The sequence below is a fragment of the Falco cherrug genome, chromosome 3 (genome assembly GCF_023634085.1).
Source record: "Falco cherrug isolate bFalChe1 chromosome 3, bFalChe1.pri, whole genome shotgun sequence".
NCBI lineage: Eukaryota > Metazoa > Chordata > Aves > Falconiformes > Falconidae > Falco > Falco cherrug.
In genome coordinates, this window is record NC_073699.1 from 30,740,794 (window position 1) to 30,757,088 (window position 16,295).

Here is a 16,295-nt window from a genome sequence, read left to right on the forward strand (position 1 = left end):
CATGACTCACTTTCTAGTAATTCCTCTTATTAAACTCATGTTACTGATGAGCTAAAGCTTGATAATAGCTACAGGAAGAACAGCATGGCAGACTTATGTAAAAATGTGGATATTTTGTTACCTGCTTTTGAACAATCATTAGCCTCTACATTGTGTATTACATTAAAAGCATTTAGAGCAAAACAAAAAATGATGACTTGAAGTGCAAAAGAACTGGGGAAGTTGCTTTTAAGTACAGGCAATGATATGAATTCTCTGTAGCTATACCACTGCCATAACATCCCTGGAAAAAGCAAAAGATACAGACAATCCAAGATAAGTAACATATTGAATAATCACATTCACAAAGGTGAAGTCAAAATATCCCAGAAATTATAACACAAGCCACAAAGAACCTCAATGAAATCACAGTTTCAAAGACTTTCCCAAAGGTTCAGTCCACGCACAGGACATCAGTCTTATCAAGATGCTTGCTGCACTATTACCTGAATTCCTACTGAGACTAAGAATATAGTTGCTACTCTGTAAATCCAGATATTTTTTGGCAACTTCTGCTTATAAAGTACACACCCTGATAAAAAGAAGAAATGAAATAATCATTGATAAGAAAGATTTTCCGTATTATGCATAGAGGGAGAAATGTGTGTAGGTGTGTGTTAATATGTTTTAAGGTCAATATAAATCACTAGCTTGGTTAACTGAGAGAAAAACCACAAAAATAATTTTCTCATTTCTCTCTCTTGAATTTGCAGTCCAGTGTTGCACATGCTCAGTCAAAAATGTCACTTTTGCACTAAATGTTATACTTCAGCTTCAAAATCACCTCAGTGGTATAAAAACAAACTAGTAACTCATTTATGGGCAGCACAGTTTGGCTGAGGTAGGAACTTCTGTACCTGAAACTTAACTTCAGGACTGACAGGCTGCATGGCTATTTGAAAACCATTTAACCTATTCCCTTTGCCCATACTGCCCCACTGTACGGCCACTGATTTTGTGAAACAGACTTAGCATGTGTGTGATGGTCCAAAGCTGTGAAATTATATATATAGATGGCATTGTATGCGACCATTTTGCATACATCATACCACACCATTCCTGGATGCAAAGTACTATTAGTTTAAAATGGATATGCCTAATGTCCAAATTCTGTTTTGAAATGGCAGTATCTGAAGGAGGAATATTTCTTTTTGTTTGTCATGACAAATAGTAAATGCAATTAGCAAATGTAAATACAAATAATGCAAGTAATGTAAATGCAAACGGTAATTAGTAAAAGACACATTTTACAGATGAATTCTCATGCAGCTAAAAGGCATTAACCCCTTACTCCTCTCCTCCAATAGAACCTCACTTCTGCTATGAACTTATGTTTTACACGCATCTATGTTTTAACACACTGTTGTTAAATCAGACTACATCAAACATGAGCAGCAAACACCACCACCACCATTTAGCAGTGAAACTCGGGCAGGTTTAGGTAGAGCTCCCGAACTCATCCAGCAAAGCAAAGTAAAACATCGGTACTTGAAGCCACAGCCCCTGCCTCAGTGTTACCTTGCTCTAATTTTTGTGGTCTGTCCTCCAGAGCTTCCCTCTTTGCTTTCTATAAACCTGATTTTCATGGAGTTATATAGAAAATCATGACTAGTGATGAAAACTCATTGCACTGATCACAAAGCTCTGTCTGCCAGTAACACAGGCCAGTGGTAATGGCAAGTGGTGGCCCTGATGGAGCTCTCACCCATGTGCTTATGTGTTGCTCTTCCGAGTCATCTCAATTGCGTCTTGCAGTTCCTGAGCCCCAAGGCACAAAATACGCAGATTTTTTCAGTCACATACTCATTCCTGATATCCATATCACAGTACAGGTGCTGCAAATGACAGTGAAAGACCAAAAAAACACCCCCAAAATAAAAACTTAACATAAACTAAAGGTGTTTAATCTGTCCTGAAGTGAAATCAAACTGCAAGCTAGACACAGAGCTGGATATAAACTTGTCATTGATGTCCCTCCTCCAAAGGCAAAGAGGATTATTAAGAAGAGAGGAGCCTAAAGACCTTAATCAGGTGCTAACACAATGTATTTATTGAACAATTGTAACTATAAATCACAGCTCCATAGCTGGTCAAACCTTTGGGCAAAAGGGCTAGAGCTTCCAGAATCAATGGCCATGAAAGACTATGGTGTGCGTTGGACAGTGCTTCCATGCATCTGCTATACACAGAAGATTACAAAAGGTGTAAGTTAAAACATTTCTGTAAGTGTGGTGCAAAGATAAAATGGACTGTGCACAAAATAATATTCCCTTCTACTACATATGATCCATCTCCCCTATGATTTAGCAGAAAAAAAGAAGAAAAAACCCCAAAGATGCTCCTTTTCCAGAAAGTCTTGAATTTTCCCATTCAAGAGCTGTGATGCATGCATCATTAATTTCTATGCAGAAAACATTGTTCACTTCAACCAGCAATTAGTGGTAACATTTCTATCCTGTGCAGTGATGAGATTTTTATGCTAATCATTACACAGCAGTAAATTAATCATTTGGGCACATTTAGATGGTATGTATATTTCATGAGACAGATATAGATATCAAGATCAGTTTGATATTTACTTATGGTAAATGGAAGTGTCTTAAACTGTTACGGGGGAAGCATGCTAACTAAATATACAGCCAAGGATATTTGCAGTGTAGCAGCAGCAGAAGCATCACTTCATCTCTTGTTCCAGGAAACAGCTCTCTTTCTTTGTTTCTAATTATTTTAAAAGGAAGTAAAGATCTTGTGGGATCACCTAGAACTGAATCATTCAAAGAGACAGTGAAACTCCAATAATGTCTTGACACATGAAGGACAAAAGCGCCAACTCGGTTTCCTATCCTGCAATTCTTTTACTACTCAGAAAATTACCTATGTTACATTATACAGTATTGAAAAGAGACTTTTCATCAGCATTTGTGTTATAGTCTAGTTGGGTAAATGAATTATGTATTGGCCCTGTCCTTCTTTAACTATGTCTGAAACCTTCGAGCTGCAGCAGAAAGGAAGGCTACCCAGGGGCCTCCCTTCCCAGCAGATGCAAGAGATTTGTAATACTGTGAGGAAAATGTTTATTTGAAATTTAAATTTTTAACCTATATTTAAATGCTGCTGCTGTTTTTTCAACTCTCGGCTCACACATCTATGCAGGCAAAAAGCAATCTAGTCAAAGATAGCATTTTATTTTAGTGGAGGGAAATGTACACATGGCCCCTTTACCTTAGAATGTCATCAAAATACTTATGAAAAGCACAGATTTATGGCAGCTGACCCTGACAATCATAATAATAAAAATGGTATCTTCAGCTATTACTTTCTCAAGTAAAGTTGAGAAACATCCTCCAAGATCAAAGGGGGCATGCCAGTGGAAAGCAAAGTTATGTTTTCTGGATCGCTTTAGAAGTGCTCTTGAACTGAAAATTGACCAGCCAATATATGTTTAATTGCCACTAATTGAAACAGTATAATTGCTACACTGAGCAGGGATAAAGATGAGCTACTGCACAGAAGGTAAAAAATCCCACTGGGAAAGGAAAGAAATGTATTAGCATCTCTTCATTTATGGAAATTTTTGAGAGAGGTACATCTGAACAGACAGGTTATGAGGAGAGCACTGTGAATAGTTGGACTTTTAGGTCTGAGAACTATTACAGATGAGAGGAATCAAAAAGCCAATGTCTTATTTTAATGGAACCTGGTTTTACATGTAAAAAATTCTTTGTCAATTTGAAAACTAAAATGTTTTAAATTTCACTATTTCACCATTTCTATAAAAATAAGTTGGCAATTTTTTGATTTTTGAACATTTTTTTCCAAACCCACTCTGTAAAGCTTCTCTCCAGAGAAGTGTATCTGAAGTTGACATGAAGGTTAGATTTTCTTCAGGGGCATCACAAGTTTTAATCTTTGAGGCTTATCTTATGGATCATAGGAGCCAACAAGTACATCTTGGGATGTGCTGTGGTGCCACATGCATAACGCAGTGTTCTTCTCCTCTGCAGAAGTATTCTTGACACCAGAGATTCTCCATTTGACTTGAGGCAATGGAGAAAACCACAAATAAACTCTGTTTCCATGTGAGCAGAGGTTAAGATTTGTAACAATAAATGTAACTTCATGGAAAACCCTTCTGAATCTCTGATGTACAAAGTGGCATACCTTGAGAGTGAAAGACGTGGAATGTAGTTCAGGAAATAGTAATATCCCATGAAGGTCAAAAAGCTGGATTTAGAGACAGCTGAGGACACGTCAGTGGTGAGCACCACCAGCTGTGCTCTTGTCTAGCAAACCAGGAAAAAGAAGCATAAACATCATGCCTTGGAAGCAGAGGAAATTTTGCTAACTTTATATCAATACTAATTCTTTAAAAAGAAAGAGCAGAGTATCTCCAGGCAGCCTTTATGTTCCTGAAGTGATTTGGAGGGAAAATTGAAATATTTAATAAATTTGATGTAAAACAGCTATTATCATGGTAAACAGATATCATGGTTATTAATTCTATAAAAATGAATGGCTCATCACTCAGCTACTGCTCAACGACAGAACTGATTAACAGCACCAGGGACTGCCTGCCATTTGGTTTAATACTCCATATTGTTCGTTACATTAGTTGTTTGGTGTTGATTATATTGCAGCAGTTATTCACATCAGTAAGCTTGCTCATTGTAAAATTTAAAAGCAGAAACAAGCGCCATGTCGCAAAGAAATGAACAGAAATCATACAGCTGAAAATATTCCCCAACACCAGTTATATCTTCTCTATAGATAGCCCTGAAGTTATCTGAATGGTCATAATTTTTGAGCAGGAAAAATACCAAAACCCAACAAAGTATACAAGAATGAAATTCCCAGGTTAATTCCTCCATTAAAGTGCATATGTACCAGTGTCCTCTCACCCAGCTTCCAGCAGGAGAGCATCTCTGCAAGAGAGGGGCAGTTGGGAACGGCTTCAGAAGTCGGAATCAAAATCTGCTCTTATGCTTCATTTGGATATCAGCTGGCAGGTAGTGAAGGTCACAAATCACAGCTGTGATGCCGTTTCTGAAACATCATGGCATTTCAGAGAAAAACTGCCACATGAAATTCTCTGCATGTCACTATGGTGAGTCTTCCATCAGAAAGAAAAGGACATGCACAGCTTTCTCCTGAAGAAACACAGGAGATCTGGGAGTCCTGTGGCTGGCTTCTTGTCCTCTGTGCTGTGTTTTATCTGAGCCTCACATCAAGTGACCTTTAGTAAAATTTAACAGCAGGAGCTGAACAAACTATTAAAAGCCCTATTATTTTAGCATTTTGACCATTATTTGACCATTTTACCATATATTACCATTAAAACAGCCAAGATGAATTTGTCCAATAACCTGAAAACTGTATAGAAACTACAGTATTATCTTATGAGAGTAAAAAGGGCTGCTTCATTAATAGTATTTCATTCTAATGCATAGAGTGAAAGACAGAGAACAAAACCATAAATGTGTACACTAACTCAATACATTAATTATTCTGATGCAACTAATTTATTTGGTATATTTTTACTGCAGCACAGGACCACTCTGCATACAAATGGTTATTATGTCATAGTCAAAGAGGTATTATACCTGCATCAGAAATTCAAAAAGTACTTAATAGAAGAAATTTTAAGTAAAAATCACAAATGGAAGATATCAAAACAGCAAAAAGGAACAGGAATGTATAAAAGAGCACATGAGTTTTGAGGAAAACTGACATCATAATACACAAAATCAGGGTAAAAAGCAGAATTTCCCACAGCTGTAAACCACATGCATTAGTGGACTCACAGTCTTTGCTGAAGAACAGAAATCTTCTTTCTTGCTGTTTTATTACCTTGGCAACATCTCCTCCATGTCAGCAATTACATAGGAGACAACAGTCCAAACAGCAGCACACAGATTCATCTGGTTTGGATCCTGAACTGTCATCGTGTCCCCGTGAGAATGATGAAACCAGAAGTATTTACTGAGGTCATCACGCAAGCTGGCACCTACAGAGAAAAATGGGCAATATTCCTTTATAGGAACACAAATATTTGAAGAGGAATATAAACTTAAATCCATTCCTGGGTTTATGATTAAAACCACATGCAACCGTATAAAGTTCCATATAATAACTGCACAGAGCTGTGGCATCTGCAGTTTGCAGGGTTTTTGTTAATTGACTTGAGTGAGCTTGAGGCAGCAAAAATTCACACTGGGGAAAAGCCGACCTTCCCCTGGGAGACTCACTTCCTCAGCAACAGTATACATCTGTTTTCCTCTAGGACTACCAAAGTCCAAGCAGGAAAATCCCTACAACCCCACATGTGGTGGCGCTTCCTCCATTCCTCTTCCCACTGCTCTGACGATGAGTTACGACTGAGTTACAGATCCTTTCCTTGCTGTTATTTGTGTTGGGGAACACTTTGGAATTTGCTTCTACTTTTGAGCCCCTGTTCGTCACAAGGATGTGCGGTTTCAAAGCAGTTTTCTAGACAATCTAGGGTAACCCAGGTAGCCCCCAACTACATAACCCTTGCAGTCATGACTCCTCATCGGCTGGGGCAGAAGCACCTGGGGTGAAACCGCAGATCTTCCCATTTGGGAACAACTGACTGCCTCTGGGAGCACACGGGCAGGGAAAGGACTACTCTTTTGCAAGCCAGGTGGGCTCAGGGAGCACAACTAATGCCAGTGAGGCATCACTCAAGGCCGCAAGGCAGACCAAAACCAACAGGAGCAGGAGAAAGTGCCACCCCACCGGGCACAGCAGCAGAGACACTGGTGGGGGATTTGCACCCCGGCCATTTTCTGCCTGGTCCAGTCCCCACTGATCCCCTCTATCCCTTTGCAACTTCTCTCCCAGTTCATTACTCTGCCTCTTCTCTGGTTCTATCAGCCTCCATCTGCTTTGTTTTAATCTCATTAACCCTGCCATCGTTAACAGAATTCCACCCCACATTTCGAAAATAAGTAGATGTGATATTTTCCCACACCACACAGATCCACTGCTTGCAATTCCTTTGTGTAGATTCCCTTGGCCTCCCGCTGACTGGGGCTAGGAGGTGCACAGCTCCCAGGGTAGGACCCACCTAGCACAACAGACCCCTTCCTCGCTTGGTCATCAATCCCAGAGAACAAGCACTGATGTGAATTCACCAGTAAGAGCTATGGGCCCCGGGCGGAAACAAACAGAGGCTAAGCCTACTATGCCAAGGAAGACAGAAAAAACCCAGGACTGTTTGATTATAAAGACGATGTAAATAAATTATTCATATACTTATTTACACTCAGTGGAAATCAGTATCAGATGATGAAGGCTCTGATAAACTCATGTGTGCTCGTAAGACTTAGTTATGATTTTTCTTGGGTTTCCCTGAGATGCCTGAAGCCTTTGAAGAGAATGAAAGCAAAATTTCTGACAGCATAACTGTACATTCCTATAATACGTATCTTTTGATCACTTGTACAGTCATTCAGGACAGAGTCCAGCTCTCACTGTGGTTTACAGGCATGTTTCTATTGCTCTAATGGGGACTGACTTGGATGGCTTGTTTCACTGCCATTTCAGAAAGAAGGAATGGAAAGGTAATGCATTTTATAATTCTATCCAAGATGAAGATCCCTTCGTAAGATAATACGCAGAAGGCCAAATGCTGTAGCATATGGTTATATGGTATCGTGATTGATTTAATTTTAAGAGGCTCTTCTTGCTTTTAAGACTTGTTTGCTACTGAGTTGGAGCAAGACAGGAGTCACTGGGTAGGTTACAGGTGCTGAATTATGGTCCAATAATTTTAGCATTGAATTTATGTCAACTCGTATTCACTTTTAAAATTTGATTCTGAATTATTTAAAATATATACAATGATAAAAGGGCTGAACAACAATAAATTCTTTAACTGACAGACTTCTGCACTAAGGACACATTACAAGTTAAGCCACTGAGGCAAACCCATTGCAATTTTTGGACACTTTTGTACGACTCAAGACAAAAATTGGTTGCCTGGAATTTGTTGCAAACATTTTGCTATTCACATTAACTACGGATTTACAGAGTAGTGTTTTATCTCTGTGAATGGAACAAGGATAAACACCCTTTGCTTTGAAATGTTTAAATCCCTGAAATGCTGAAACAGATTTATTTCTCTAAATTGACTTTAAAAATCAGAAAATTATCTGACTTTGGCATCAAGCAATTAATGCGCAAGAAACATCAGAGTGTGAGTACACAGAGTATCAAAGGGTTCGTAAACTGGCTGTGCTGTCTCTTTCATGTCTTGGGCTAGCATTAAAGTCAGTGAGCTGTAAATATCTTGTGAGACTAAGGAAAAGACCCTAAGAAAGCAGTTTTAGCCTATATAATTAGAAACAAAAGTGAAAATCCATGTTCTTGGCTTTGAGCACAAGAGCAGTTTACAGCCGAGGGCCTCACGCAAGCCTCTAGACATGAAACACCCTGTGGCACAGATACGACTGCAAGCAATTTTTATGTCTCCTGCTCCAAACCTGAGACTTCTCCATGTTGATGTTAGCTGCCTGGAGATATTTATGGCTTCCAGAGGTCGCCAGGCTGTGGGCAAGACACTGGCTAGTGCCATTTCACTGGTAAATGCATCTAGGACTGAGATCAATCCCTGCAGATGACCGTAAAGAGGGAAGTTCTGTGGAGCTCCATGGTCTGTGGTCATGCTGGGTCACCTGAGTAAAGTCCGTCGGATCCTACAGCCCCTTTTCAAAAAAACTAACAGAAGCAGCAATGCTGAGAGCACAAGCAGCCATCCTACAGAAGGCAGGGACAGGGAGAGAAGGATTCTGCATCACACTTCAAACAGTGAGGTTTCAAAGCACATCAGCTGGCTGACTGTACTGTATCCTCGATAGCCACTGAATTGTTAACCCTTCTCAAACAAAATCTTCCTGAAAGCCAGAAATGCCACTTCCAGAAGCTTGAAAGAAACTGGAAAACTCACCTAGATATAAGTTTTAAAACTCCAATTACTAGTAATTTTGTTCTTTCACCTAAAACTGATCTTAGCTTTTGTTTTATTGCTATTACCTAATATTTACCTCAGGAACAACAGCCAGCAACAAATGGAGGTTTATTTTTACCAGCTACATAAGCCAGCAGTCGAGTAAAATAGATGAGTAGCCATGTTTCATAGACCTATGAATTATTCACCCATCTCCATGCCAGCCACCGAGAAAGGGGATAGCATACAGCCTTACAAGAGTCTGAAAGGTCTAATTAAGTACTTAAAAATCCTCAGATGGGAGGTGTTACACAGGTAGAATCATAGAATGGTTTGGGTTGGAAGGGACCTTTAAAGGTCATCTAGTCCCACCTCCCTGCCAAGGGCAGGGACACCTTTTACTAGACCAGGGTGGTCAAATCCCCTCCCCAGCTTCCCTTAGGCCCCCTTCAGGTACTGCAAGGCCACTGTCAGGTCTCCCCGGAGCCTTCTCTTCTGTAGGATGAACAACCCCAACTCCCAGCCTGTCCTCACAGCAGAGGGGCTCCAGCCCTCTGACCATCGTCATGGCCCTCCTCTGGGCTCGCGCCAGCAGGTCCTTTTTATGTTGGGGGCCCCAGAGCTGAACGCAGGACACTGGAGGGGTCTCACAAGAGCAGACCAGAGGGGGAGAATCACCTCCCTCAACTTGCTGGCCATGCTGCTTTTGATGCACCTCACGATATCATTTGCTTTCTGGGCTGCAAGCGCACATCGCTGGGTCACGCTGAGCTTCTTGTCAAGCGATACCCCAAGTCCTTCTCCACAGGGCTGCTCTCAATTCATTCTCCACCCAGCCTGTATTTGTGCTTGGGGTTGCCCCGACCCACGTGCAGGACCTTGCATTTGGCCTTGCTGAACTTCATGAAGTTTACACGGGGCCACCTCTCAAGCCTGTCAAGATCTCTGTGGATGGCATCCCTTCCCTCCAGTGTGTCAACTCCACTACACAGCTTGGTGTAATCAGCAAACTTGCTGAGGGTGCTGTCGATCCCACTCGTCCATGTCGCCAACAGAGACATTAAACAGCGATGGTCCCCCAGTACCAATGTCTGAGAAGCGCCACTCATCACTGTTCTCGGTGGAACCAATACTCAAACAGAAAAGCAATAGATAGGCTGGGTGCTCCACTGTCACGTCTTATGCACTTTGCTGCTTTCCTTTGTTTGCAGAGCACTGATTTAAAAAAAAGATGTTTGCCAGACAACCCTCTTTAATTGTCCTTTTTCAGTCTGCTCACATTTACAGTGATGTGAATCACTGAGGAACACTGCTGGCCAGTAAGGCAATCAGTGAGAAACTGCTTCTAGCTGGATGTAGTAGGTGTTGTGGCATGAAAACAAGGAATGTTAAAAACCACTGCCAAAAATGCTGTACTTATTATTTGAATGCATCGAAGACGCTGGAAATGAAAACCTGAAAATAATAATTTACAACTTTAATAAGGTAATAAACAGATAATTCATAGTCCCATTACAAAGTGGCAGGAAACCCTCTTTAGTACAGGGGTGCTTTTCAGATACTTAGCAGCAATCTAGTGCCACTTGTGATCCCTCAGGTGCCTGGTGGGACTCATTGACATGGGTCTGATGGAGGGACCAGAGAACTTATGTCTCATGTTTGGAGCAGCTGCTGGGGCCAAGCAGTCCACTATTTGGTAGCACAATGTGTGTGTTCCTGGAACTTAAAGCAGGGTTCTCCTTGGCACACCAAGGCACGACCTTACTTGCCCTTTGTGGGAAAGAGTTGCATAAGTAGGGTCAGAGGCAAACACTCAGTAATGCCTCTAACATCTCACGTTGGGCTTTCTGGTTTCTTTGTTGTGGAGGTTGTGGGTTTTTATTTTGTTTTGGTTTTCTGCTTTCAACTCCTTCTGAGCTCGTTTCCTTATACCTGACCTGTTAGTGATTCTGTGTGCTGAGCAGGCTGCAGATGAAACAAATTTTGTCATCAGGTTACAGAGCAGGGCAGAACTTGCCAAACAGATCAATTTACTCCATAAATGTAATAATTTTAAAAACATGCACAACCAGCATATGCTCTTGTGTGATCAAATGCCTGTTGAAAACCCACACTGCACTGGGGGGTTTGGGGTGATACTGATGTCATCTGAGCTGACAAAATCATTGATCACAGGGGTACCCTTAGCACAGCAGGCAGGTGTCCTGTGATCAAATCCAGCTCCTAGGAAACATTAATCCTAGGTATTGCAGGTCTGCTACACACAGTTCAAATAAATATACAGTTTACCTCTTCTCCCTTCCCCAAGTGCTGCACCTTCTTTTAAGACTTGCCATCTTCCAAGCTTTGCCATCAAGTGCAAGTGATTCTTCATGAGTTGATTCACTGTCATGCAGTTGTAAGAAAAACAAGGCAACGGTATAAACCTGCACCAAAGCAGTCCATTGCTTTTTTGGTTTATTAATGTGAATTACCAGAAGCAACAACCAAACACAACAACTGTTGCCTTCCAAACTTTTGCTGCTACTGTTGCCAACACTGCCACCCCCTCCATCTGCCCTGTTTATGACTTGCCCAAGGTACTGTCACGAACATGGCATCAGGACCTTGTTTCCTAGCCCCAGGTTGTGGCTACCTCATGGAGCAGGAGTAAGATACGCTACCTCTTGTGCCACTCCACTGGGGGCACCATCTCGAGAAACGGCATCTCTCCATCTACCCATCTGGAGCTCCTTACTGGAGTCCAGCACAGGGATTAAGGGACTGAAGCATCTTTCATATGAAGAAAGACTGACAGAGCTGGGGATGTCCAGCCTGGAGAAGAGGTCTGTATAATACCAGATGGGAGGGAATAAAGAAGAAGGAGCCAGGCTCTCCTCAGCCTTATACACTGACTGGACAAGAGACAATCACCATGAATCAAAATACATTAAAACACACCTGAACACCAGAAAACACTTTTTAATGAGAGGGTGGTCAAACACTGGGACAGGTTACCCAGAAAGGCTGTAAAGTCTCCATCTTTGGGGATATTCAAAACCTGACTGGACATGGTCCTGGGCAACCTGCACAGCTGACCCTGCTTGAGCAGGGGGGTGGACTTAGGAGCTCAAGAGGTGCCTGCCAACCTCAACCATTCTGTGGGACTCACTAACCCATGCTGCTGTCTCCTTGGCTCATTCAGACATCTCTTATAATTGACACACCATAAACAGATTCTTCAATTCAAGCTCATTCATGTCTTGAACTCATTTCATGAGCCTCTGAATAACCAGCTGTCTCATACACAGTGTGATGCACTGCATAAGGCAGGTAAAAGCAGCTGCTTTGGTAGTCGATACTGACAACGTATTTTCAGCGATCAGCTGTGTAAGAGTATCTTGATGAAAACACACACACATACGTTAAGGAATTGCGAAAACGAGCTCATCTTATCTAGCTTCTGATCTCAGCATGAAATGCACTATGTGAATATTAATTAGCTGATGATCAGAATATTTACCTGCCCTACACTACCACATTAGACACCAGTTCTTCGTATGTCAATAAACTGTCTACCACATTTTTTTCTTGCCAACTTCAGAAGACACGTTGCTGCTATTGAGGTAAAAGGACGAATGAACCACAAAATGAATGATGAGCATGTCAGTGATGACCACTGCTTCTTGTCAATTACTGTCAGGCACCACTGCCTTCATACACACTGCCTTCATATATATCATTAGAATTAAACTTTATTGCCAGATATTTAAGCATTAAAATTATTGTCACTTGTGCAAACAATGACTGGAAAAGTAGTTATTGATTATCAGAATGATTAAAAAGGCAGTTTCCATAAAACACATATCTTCAAGAGGGAAAGTGTATAGTAACTCCAGAGTATTTTTTCAGTGTAAAACATTTTGCATTACATTCCTCCCTACATTTTCTTTCTTCTCTTTTTTATATCCCAAATAGCATTTAATTGCCAAAGCCAAATGCGAGTCTTGAAGTCAATACATGTTTGCTGTACAGTCCTATCAACAGCTTGCCAGTTGTCTTCACTTTCAAGTAAATCTCACAAGACAATGATTCCATGAAATTTTCAAATATGATGGGAAATTCCCCACTGTTTGTATAACCTCTCTTGGGTGTGGTGGGTCTTCAGTATTACAGTTAGATCCTTGAGATACTGACCTCTACATGTACATTGCCATATATAGTGAAGTTAATATGGTAATGAATTACAACAATGTGTAACTTTTTTAGGTTTCATTTTACAGTAATCCCTAGAGGAGCTGACAGAATTGCCACTCCACTATTTTACACAGTATATATACCGCTCCAAATAGAAAAGACACCAGCTCAGAACATACACTCTAAACAGACAAGAGGGACTGCAGGATGAGAGAGGCATGCAGAGATGAAACAGCACATTCATTTTCTCACAGCATCTCAGAAAGGAATAGATGCCATGTATCCAAGCCTAGGCCAGTGCACCGTTGAGCAAGCTGTACTACCTCCTACACAGCAAAGTTGGAAATGCCTTAATAAGGGGTATTTTTCTCAGTATTTCCAAAAGTTTATGAAGCTAAAACAAAGGCTTTGCAAGGTAACGCATGTATTTCTTGCATCTTCCAAGCGCCTACGTGTTTGAGCTTCATCTCCCTGTCAAGACAAATCTGCATACTATCAAAGGTACTGCTTGTAGTACGATGTCAGCACAAACACCTGATCTAAAACTTTTATTTCTGCAGTGATTTTTCTGCATACAAAAGACAGATTCCCCCAACCCCCCTTAAATATTGCTTTTGTTTCCTGCTTTTTCCTCAGGAAACAAGAAAAAGTCCTTTAATTCATTATCAAGTTTATTGCAAACTTGGACTTTTTAATACCAACGACACTATTCAGGAATGTGCTAAAAAACTGCAATGCATTGGAAATAGAAAGACTTGATGAAATATATGTCCTTTTCCTTTACAACGACTACTTAGAAATAGGAAAAAAAGAGGCAAAGGGACACATCACAGTCTTCACGCAGTTAAAAACTGCTGTGTACCATGAAAGCGTAAATACTGATGATAAAAGCATTCTCCTCCTCACACCAGAGTGCTAACTCAGCTTTGTACTCCTACACACCCTATGAAATGGGGGTGTGGGGTTACACATACATCCATACACTAACAGAATCAACAGCCTCTCACTTCTCATAGCTGGAGCATTGCTGCCCTAAATGTTTTGAAAGGTCAAAACTGGAAGGCTCCCCCCACCCCCACCCCTCCCCCCGTGCCACAGCATCCCTGTTGCTGCAAGCCCTGTGGCGTGCTTGGCTGCCTGTGCTAGGTGTTGCACAGACGTTGTGTCAGCTGCCCTCACTTAACTGCAGTCTTTATACTACTACTGTAATGAAAACACAACTATTGCAGACATGCGTTGCATGTATTTTGGCACACACATTAACCTCTTTTGTGGGATAACCTGTAGTTGATAGCTGGCTTTAATGCCAATTATTTCATTAACCATTTTTCATGTAAGCAGAGGCAATGGAGAATGCTAATGGTGTTTAGTGGGGCGCTGACAGCATTAGTTCTCCTGTCATTTAGTCTCAAATGATGAAATTACAAACTAAGTTGCTTGAGTTTCATGGCTACAGACACTGAAATAGTTTCCAGTACAGAGCTTATAAATTTACACCAGAAGCCCTGCTGTTTCACCTCCTGAGTCATTCTCTCAAAAGTCTTTAAAATTCATGATTCAAACAACAAGGCAGAGGGGAAAGCTTTCAGTCAGTTGTTTCAGTGGCTAATTATATGAGACTAGAGTGTAATGGAGACAGTATGAAGTGTGCATTATTTCTTGTTTTGCTTAATGCATTTGAGAATTAATCCTCTGGATACAGTAAACAGACTAAATTACAGCTCAGGATTATCACAGTTACTTTTGCAATGCATTAACCTTTCACTCATTGCAGCAGAGGACTGGTGACAGCTGGGGATTCAATCTAAACTCACACGAAATCCTGAGAAATGAGGTCTCAGGGAAGGAAGCAGTTCTAGTCTACAGAGCACAGGTTGACTAGACTCTAAAATAATATCCTAAACAGTCCTTGACTGGAGAAGAAAAAACCCCAAACTGATGAAGCTTCAACAGCGAAAGGCGAAAGGCACTGGAAGCATTTCCTCCACTTATCTTCTCTGGGTCTTAAATCAGTAAGGCTCTTTTTTGAAGGGGGAAAAAAAAAAAGGAAGAAAAAAAAGGGTGAGTCTTGCTAGCTGGTGCTGCCCAAACATGACCCCACACTTGCAGGCTGGCTACCTAGGATGGAGAGATCCTCCACAGGCTCACTAATCTCATTTTTGAACCTATTCACACCTCTGCCTGCCACAGCCCCCTGTGGCAATGCATGGAGTGCCTGAGCATTTCATGTGGGCACCCTACAGTTCCTGCTTTGTGAGCTGTAGTAGTAGCACCCTGCCTTTCCCCGTTCACCTTCTTTGTACCATTGATGGCTTAATACACTTTTATCACATCCTAACTCAGCAGCTTTTTCCCAAGCTGAAGAGTACTCTTCATACAGAAACTTTCATACCTCTGAGAAGGCCAGGCTGCTGGTGACTCTTCTTCTTCCTTTTTCTAATGGTATTTCAATGTTCCTGAGATGAGAAGCCCAGCACTGTCTGCAAACACCAGCGTGTGAATGCACTTGTGACATGACTGTAGCATACCACAACACATTACCTATGGATGCTTTCTGATTCTTCTTTCTTCCTTCCCCAGCTGCACAAAACACTGTGGTTTTTATCATCCCTGGACACTGAATTGACAATTTCAGACAATTACCCACAGTGATTCCCAATCATTCTTCCTGAAAATAACTTATGGGGATCCTGTTGTTGCGTTTGCATAGCACCTATACTGCATTACCCTGCATTTATTGACACAAAAATGTCACTGGTTGTTGTATTGCTTAGGCATTTTCTGCTATAAGATTCCTGTCACATTTTCACAGTCAGCATCAGTTTTGATATGAAATATTTGAAGTAGTCATCAGCAAACTTTGCCAACTTGCTATCCTTGCTATTTACTCCCTTTGCAGCTAACAGGGAGTTTTCTGAACATCCAAAGTGCCAAAAAAAAGGTGGCTGGGCAGCCTAATAAAGCCTTTCTCCATTATGAAGACTGACAATTTATTTCTCCCTTCTTTTAATCAGGTATTACTCTGCAAGAGGAAAATACCTCTTATCTCACAGTAGCTTATTTCTCTAAAGGTCTTTGATCAGGAGCTTTTGAAGACTCAACTGTACTTTGC

The 16,295-nt window shown here is 41.1% G+C and overlaps 1 protein-coding gene across 4 annotated transcripts in view; it reads right to left on the reverse strand.

Moving 5' to 3' along the window:
- Window positions 1-211: 211 nt before the first annotated feature.
- Window positions 212-16,295, reverse strand: part of CPQ (carboxypeptidase Q) — a 163,725-nt gene continuing 147,641 nt past the window's right edge. For all 4 annotated transcript variants that reach the window (XM_055705657.1, XM_055705656.1, XM_027814217.2 and 1 more), the window contains one exon: window positions 212-6,043. In XM_055705657.1, the coding sequence (XP_055561632.1) occupies window positions 5,883-6,043 (161 nt within the window). In that variant the 3' untranslated portion in view covers window positions 212-5,882. The remainder of the gene's footprint in view (window positions 6,044-16,295) is intronic.